Here is an 8,429-nt window from a genome sequence, read left to right as displayed (position 1 = left end):
GGACGCATTCATTGAACACGTTAAGTTTTCTAAGTTTTCTTTGAAACGTTACGGATTTTTTCCCTCCTCGGGAGTGACACTTTGCAACAATATCGTTGACTTGTTGTCACTACAGCAACTGTTTAAATTGTAGCTAGTGTTAGCTGCTAGCTCTATTCACATAAACCAATCATGGTCATTCTCTTATTGAGTCATGGTCATTCCCAGACATCAAACTAACTAAAGCATATCATAATAACAATGCACATTCAGCAGGTGTAATGTTGGATAAAAGATGAAGACAGATGCGGTAAAAAGCTTTTATATTAAAAAATAAAACAAGATAATAACTATAATAACCCTCACACACACAGGAAAACCCTGTGTTTAGTTTGTATGGGACCTCCAATCTCGTCTGGTCTCTTACTGCATGTTTGCCCTGTTGAAAGAATAAAGTAATTACTTGTGTGTTGGGAAGTGTTTAATTTCCCAGTACTTCGGATATCTGGGTACTTATCCTCCAGACACAACAACTAGGAATGACGACCCTCTGTCCCCGAGCCAGTGCTCCGTATTGCCAGACAACAAACTGCTTATAGGCGGCAAACCTAAATTGTTTATTGTCCTCCCCTGGGACTGGACGGTCAGCCACAGCATGGACATCATTCCAGAACCTCCTTGCCAGCCGCAAAACCCCACCCTGCATTATGCATGCGTCCATGTGAGGCAGCATGGAGACACAGGAGTCCAGGAGTTGTCCGCAGCATTTCCTCTCTATATCGGTAGGCATCTCCTTGCATTTGGTGCAAATGCACCAGGCTGGCTGTCGAGGTCACTGGGACCAGGCTGTTGTTGGTCAGATGTGGGATGAGGGATGGACATGGCCAGGAGGTTAAGGATGAGGGATGGTTCCCGTTCCAAACACAGCTCCAGCAGATGGTGGGAAGCTTCTAGGTTCAGGTTTCTGATTCGAACCTGGTCAGGCAATGTACAATTACTTATTACACATTCATACTGACAATTGGCTCCCCCGAATTTTTTTTGTTAAAGTGTGACATGAAATAAACATACCTGCTCATTTGTGATTCGTTGAATCCTGAGTGTTTCCACACGGGCCATGTCCTCTTGCCCTACCCTGTCAAGACCTCCCCGACCGCGACCTCGTCCCCTTCCTCTGCCCCTCGGCTGCCTGCCTCTAGCAGCAGGCCGTCCGCTGACCCTATATATCCCACGTCCTGTGCTGCTAGGACCTGGGACATAATCGTCCCCAGAGCAAGCTGGGCTCTCTTCTTGTAGACTCTTAAAATGCAAAAAATTAGTAGTATAATTCATCACTTCAAAAAGTACATAATATTGATGACCAGGTTACTAGCTCTGGCAGCTTATGCTAACGAATTACAGTTGCAATTAGTTTGCTATCTTGCTTGGCTGATACAGCTACTTTTCTTAGGCCTACCAGTGCAATTACAATGACTTTAAGATAACATACATGGTATGTCTGTGAGTAAGATGTTGATGCAGCTCAATATGTACTTATGTAGTTATCAGCACTAACCACATGAACGCGCATAACTGACGTTCGCTGTTTTCTCCCAATTGCCCAGCCTAGCTTTAAGATGACTAGTCACTAAATGTTTTCCCACAGTGTTGACAGTTGTATGATTTCTCTCCTGTGTGGATACGCTGGTGTTTCCTCAGATCACCAGTCACTAAATGTTTTTCCACAGCGTTGACAGTTGTATGTGTAACCCTAGTGGGCAGTAGAGTATTCAGATATGGACTAGTCACTAGGTTCGTAAGGAGGGAAAGAATAAAATGACCACACAATAATTAACTGGAGCCACAGGTTACTTTTAGATTAACTGTATTCAACCTTGTAGAAATAGATTTCAGTGCAATCAAGAATATTCAGGAATTTCACAATTTTGACCCTAACATTAGGTCAGAAACAATTATCTTCAAACACCATAAAATGGCTGAAAAATGTCCATAAGGAAAAAATTTAATATAAACAAAAATAAATTCCTTGCAAGTGTTCCTTTAATTTCCTTGGTTCGGCCAATTCAGCATACTTTAGTCAAAAAGGGGAATGTCAAGTCAGAAGTCCAAGAGTAAAAGTCATTTGGTCATGTGTGGCGCTTCAGAGCGCTTTCACCTGATATGCTCAAGTCACGGATTTAAAGGAAAATTGGAATCCTCCTCGGCACAGGTGATAGCGGTCCACTCCTTTGGATAAGGAGGTATCTTTTCTAGCTCGCCACCCCTTCGTCAAGGGGAATTCGATCCAGATTCTCAAGGGTTTCCAAGGACTCCAAAAAACCTAGCCAAGACTCCGCTGAAAATAATAAAACTCCCGGCGCTTGGTCATCAATTCCCTCTCTCTCACTTAGGTTTTGTTTCCCTTCAACTTCCACTCCGTTTTTTATACAGTTTTATAACTGACACTTTCTACAATTTGACTCGTTTTCTCAGCTCATTTTACTTGTCTGCTGGTGTTAGCGTTCTGGCTGCGCATTGACGACAGCTACGTGAAAGGCGGGGCTTTCTTCCCTCTACCCATGAGGAGGTCTGTATTCTTAGATACAGCCAATAAGTCTCCAGTATGAGCATAATCACTGATGGACAGCTTAATAACCCAACAGGTAAACAATATGAGAATTAAGGGAATAGTACAGACAAAGTAAAGAAAGGGGAAACTTTGAGAAATAAGTATATAATATGGAAATAAAATAATATAACAGACCCCGGTTTCTACTAGGTTACAAATGGTTCCTCCTGTGTGGATACGCTGGTGAATCTTCAGATGAGTGACTAAATATTTTCCCAAAGTGTTGACAGTTGTATGGCTTCTCTCCTGTGTGGATACGCTGGTGTATTATCAGACCTATCAGAGCGACTAAAGGTTAATCTGCACTGCTCACAACTGTGACGTCTGGCTCCTTCTACTGGAATCTGGCTTGTGGAGGGTTCCTGGACGGTTCCCGGGGAGGCTCCCATTGGTTCTTGATAGGGGGCTTCGACGTATGGGAGGAGACTAGGCTCCACCTTGATTTTTCTGCTCCTCAGCAGTCGGCCGTACAGGTCGCCATGACTCCTCTTCATGTGTCTGTGGAGGAAGATCTGAGACATGTAGGAGCACGGACACTCGGGACAGGGGAATACCTGCGCTCGTGTCAGCTGGGATTTCAATCCTAGGAGAGAGAGACATTTGATCTTGGAGCGTGTGTTGCTGATGGCTGGTTTGAGCAGCCTCACCTGGCCAGAGTCAGGTTGTGTTGCCTTTGGGGCTTGATAAGGCGGGATACCCTAATCAGCCCAATCAAGCAGAACTGTATTTCTATATGGTATCGTTTTTTGATAAACCTCCATGGTACTTTATATTTTCCATTTGGACCTTTTTCCAAGTCAGAATATTTTTCTGTTATGTGTTTGTTTTATTTTTTTGTATTTTATATTTACATTTAAGGACATTTAACCCTTTACATTAACACTATTTCCTGTCAAATTTCTTCACTGCTTTGGAAATGTAAATGTTTATTATCCAAACCAAGCTTTTGAATTTAAATGAGAGATGTGCTCATGAAGTCTACCAAACCCTATACATGATTATTTCTAATTCATTGATGTATGTTTTATGATAGAAAGACAGACTTGAAGGCAGACCTTTAGTGGAGCTCGTTGTTCCAATCCATCAAATCTGATTCCCAGATGTCTGGCGTATTCGTTCCTATACCAGAACAAGAGCTCTTCTCCTGAAGTCAAAAAGCAACATGAGTGATACAGAATCCCTCCTTTGTATTGAAATGCTATTAGGTTCTGTTCCTCTTCATTACGAGTACAATTGACATACCTTACACATAAAGAGGTACGTCAACACACCTTTACAGTGTATCTTCTGCATATGTCATAGCAACATAGAAAAGATTGTGGATCTAATCAGATAACAGACATGGAGAAATATAAATGTTATCAATCATGTAGTGTACGTAAGAAAATTCAGGCAAACAAAACAATGGGTCTGTGTTCATGCAGCAGATCGTATAAAAGTGAATAGGGTCCTACCTCATCCAGTTAGAAAGAGTTTCCCTTTGCATCAAGGTAGTCATTGTGTCTGCTCTTGTAGATCTGGAGAAATGAGCTGATCGACTGTCATTAAATGCCATCTATGCCATTCAATAAAAGCACGCAAGCACACATACAATACACACTAGACATACATACGTCTAGCGCTGATTCTTGAGAATCGGGACAAAACCTTTTAAAAAACATTTTCTTTAAATGCACACTTTATTAATTAGAGTTATATGTTTCTGCAGAGAAAGGTCTTAGCTATTTAACCATGTAAAGGAACAGGTTCTGAAAAAAAAACACACTTTTAACAAATAAACATGTTTCCCTTCAGAACTGGATTTGTGTCAACTCCAGACACACTAAAAAGTATAACATTTTAATTCTTCCAATCCAACAAGAATCTAAAGTTCTGAAGTATGTTGTAATAGTGTTTTAGTTACTCTGATATGTAATAAAATACAATATGTAAACTTAAGTTGTGATTTCACATTATTTGCATTTTCAACCTTTTTTTTTTAATTTCAATATTGTAAAACAAATTCCTTAAATAAATAAGACACAAGAGGATGTAGATGAGATGGTCCACAAAGACATACATCTGACACTGTTGACGCTGATTTTTATGGAAAATATTGTTTGACGTTCACTTCATGCATTGTTTTTTATATTTATACCCCTGCTTTTTAATTTGACAATATGGTTTCACAATTGTAGAGCTTTTTAAAAGTTTTTTGGGATGGTCAACATTTTGACCTCTTGCTGAGGACAAGTGCAATAACATTGACCTTCTAACCACTGACCATACATTTAAACAACTTCTCCCCAAAAAGATAAAAAAGTATATTCTAAAAATCACAACATAGATATATACAATTCCTTTAGATTTAACTTTGTAAGTATGTCAAGCATGATGAATTTCTTCATTTTTGATATAAATTAGACTTTTCTATGTAGGACATGTTTTGTCCCGACTCTCAAGAATCAGTGCTAGATCAAAATCTACATAACACACTGACCTCCCAAGAGTATCCACTCTCCAGGGCTCCCACTTCGTCCGTCCTGTGTCCATCATAGGGTCCAAAGTGTGTTCCAATGGGAAGGCAGCAGTAAAACAACCCTAGAGAAATACATAAAGAGGGAGGGGGAGATGGAAGAGGGAGGAGATGGATAGAATACGAGAGATGAAGAGAGGAGAGCAAGACGAAAGACGCATGGAGAGGGAAAGAGAGAGGTGTGGAGATAACGAGATTGAGGCCGGGAGAGACAAAGAGAGGAGAGAGGAATGGAGAGAGGAAGAGATGGAGGGGACGAGAGAAATGGAGGGGATGTAGCGGGGAAATGAGTGCGAAAGAGAAATAAAAAGACAGGGAGAGAGGTGGAGGAAAGGAAAGGGGGTGGGACCACGGGTGAGAGAGAGGGGAGAGTTCAAAAAGGGAGTCACAAAGAGAGGCGGACAGAGGGGAATGAGGGAGAAAGGGAGAGATAGACGGAGAGCACGATTCAGAAGGAAGAGGACCATTGGGGGAGATAGATATTCATCTGCTGGCAATGTGACTGTTCATATTACTGTTTTTATATACATAAGCAGAGAAATGTATGATACAATGAATGTTATACTGTCTCAGTGGACGTTGAGGGCTTTGTGGGGTTAAAGTAAGACATACCTGTAACCAAGTGGGCAGCGTCTTCTTGGCTCTGTCTCTCTGACAGCAACGGGGCGATCAGCAGTGAATACGATAGGACTGTGGACCTCGCACTCTTGGAGGAAGAAAGTCCTACACTCATCACAGACTGAGACAGAGAGTTGAATTTATTTATTATGTCAAAGAGGGCTTTAGCTATACAAATTTATATTAAATAGACAGAAACATGAAAACAGACGGCGAGTAGAAAAAGAGGTGCAGGAGAGAAGGCATTTTTACACTGCCAAGTCAGTACGGTCGCAGCCTGACAGATGTTACAATTTCACTGTCTTGCCTTTGTAAAACCAAGGGGGTATATCAGGCTCGTTTTAGGTCTCTGAATTATCCGGGGCTTAGCCCTGAGGGAAAGGGAAAATGCGCACGAAGCATGCAGCCATTTTTTTGTATGCTTTATTGCGCATGCAATTTTTTTCATAATGCTTTACATAAATATACAAAATACGCAGTTTATTATAGCTTTAAATAGTTTCCTGACTGCTGTGCTGCTTATCCACAGAAGTTGATTATTATTATTATTTGAAATAAGACTCAGGTCTAATTAAATCATATCCGGGGCTTTAGCCCCGAATGAAACAGCCTAGTGACGCCACTGGCGTATGTTCCACCTTCGTCAATGAGCTGGCTTTATTGGTTTGTTGGAGCAGGCGGGGCTATTTGCACGGAGACCTCTTTAGAATAATATGCATACTGAAAATGTGTTTATTTTTTTTCATCTTACGGGGAGTATTGCTGACCTCTAGCGTCTTTACGGTGGAACTACAGTTTTCCGAAGTTGGTCTACAACAAGCGCTCTTTTGATCCATGCGTTCTTGTATTGATTTCAATCAGGTTGTCGCCAACAGTGAGAATCACTTAGGTCAGACTTGGCCAACGAAAATATTTTAGGCCACTTGAATCCATAGGCCATGTGAAAAATAAAGGCTCAACTTATGTTGATGCTGAAATTAACTGCCCCCAGTAGACTTCCTTAAATTTGAAGTTGGCATTTTCTTTTCTTATGGTGTATTTTATGTGCTTACTAACCAGCAATAAATTAATTCATTTATATTCAAATAATTAAGTTTCTGGAATTGGTATCCATTATTATAAATTGTATTTTCTTCTCTTCTATTCTTCTGCTTTTCTCGTAGACTCAGTAAACTTTGTCGGTGACATGTTGCTTTAAATATTGCCGCCGTAAAGGATTATGGGATACCACTATCTCCTTTCCTTTCGCAAAGGAAGCCCAGGAGTAACCTATGCTAAAGGAGGGTTAAGCAGCATCGAGGCTCCTTTCCTAAGCATTTTTAGAATTCAAACCACCTTTCCTCCAAGCACTTCCGGGTCATCTACATAGGAAAGGAAATTTCCTATGGAAAAAAGAGAATTCGTAGAGGCCCCAGGAGATAGACTATGATGAGGAGGAGGAGGGGGAGAGAGAGGAGGAGTTAGATTAAGATGTGGAGGAGAGAGGAGAACAGGGGAGTTAGGAGTAGTGCGAGTAGGATGAGGAGGAGACGTTGAAGTAGGATGAGGGGGAGAGAGGAGGCGTTACAGGAGGAGAGAGGAGGCGTTACAGGAGGAGAGAGGAGGCGTTACAGGAGGAGGAGAGAGGAGGCGTTACAGGAGGAGGAGAGAGGAGGCGTTACAGGAGGAGTAGAGAGGAGGCGTTACAGGAGGAGGAGAGAGGAGGTGTTACAGGAGGAGAGAGGAGGAGTTACAGGAGGAGTAGAGAGGAGGCGTTACAGGAGGACTAGAGAGGAGGTGTTACAGGAGGAGGAGAGAGGAGGGTGTCCCACCTTGCTGGCGAAGAGCAGGGAGTTCAGGGACTCCTCAAAGCTGTCTGGCTCCGGCGCAATGTCGACAAACACCAGGCTGCAGAGAGGGCAGGGGGAGGAGTTTCAATCACATCCCATAATAGTCCTCTGAGAAGGGGGTGCTCTCATGCCAGAATGGCAAGAATAAGCTGTGGTCATTGCGTGAGACTCAAACAGACTTCTTTCCAGTGTAATTCGAGATTATCCTCGTTTATTAGGGGTGGGAATCTCTTGGCACCTAACGATTCGAGTCAGAGCTCAATGATTAGATTCCAAAATGATTATCGATGCAAACCTTTTTTTTACGTACATTTCCATGCGAGATTTTTCCAAAAAATATATATACATCTGAATTTGCTACTCATGAGTTTGCTAATCAATTCCTACTGATGATGATCATCAAAGACAACAGATGAATTACCTTATCTTATATTTTATTAGAGAAAAGGCTTTAGTCACAAAAATGTCTTTCTATGAACAATGCAAAAATCAATGGAGCATGCATTACAACGCACTATGGAAGTATGTAAAAAAATAAACAGATTGTTTTCTTGTTTTCTTTCTATGCCATTAAAGAAAAAGCTGCTCTTATTCAATTATAAGAATAAGAGCTTGTTTGTCGTTCTTGTGTCTGGCTGTGAGTTTGCGTGCATGCTATGCGTAGGCTGAATCGCAATCGCGACAGGACAAATCAGATTGGCCAATACATAAAGATAAATGAAAAAATTTAAAAAAATACTCAAATTATCCCTCTCCGGCGAACACAATGTTGCAGTAGGCGAACAAATTTAATCGAAATAAAATGTGAAAAGAAATTTTGATTATTAACTAATCTGAATCGTTCTATAGAGAATCGCGATGATTCAAAGAATCGATTATT

The 8,429-nt window shown here is 41.3% G+C and overlaps 1 protein-coding gene across 1 annotated transcript; it reads right to left on the bottom strand.

Moving 5' to 3' along the window:
- Positions 1–1,599: 1,599 nt before the first annotated feature.
- Positions 1,600–7,867, bottom strand: LOC307088632 (histone-lysine N-methyltransferase PRDM9-like; the record flags this gene model as incomplete). Its single annotated transcript, XM_079754583.1, is given in 14 exon segments — positions 1,600–1,687; positions 1,689–1,729; positions 2,753–2,783; positions 2,785–2,867; positions 2,869–3,170; positions 3,643–3,661; positions 3,667–3,829; positions 4,042–4,068; positions 4,070–4,104; positions 5,067–5,167; positions 5,711–5,755; positions 5,758–5,841; positions 7,504–7,607; positions 7,860–7,867. Coding segments are annotated over 14 exon segments (1,131 nt in total).
- Between the last annotated feature and the right edge of the window lie 562 nt (positions 7,868–8,429).

This window comes from Pollachius pollachius (assembly GCF_949987615.1).
Source record: "Pollachius pollachius genome assembly, chromosome: 17".
In the NCBI taxonomy this organism is placed as follows: Eukaryota; Metazoa; Chordata; class Actinopteri; order Gadiformes; family Gadidae; genus Pollachius; species Pollachius pollachius.
Note: the sequence above shows the minus strand (reverse complement) of the source record. Positions and strands in the feature narration are given on the sequence as shown.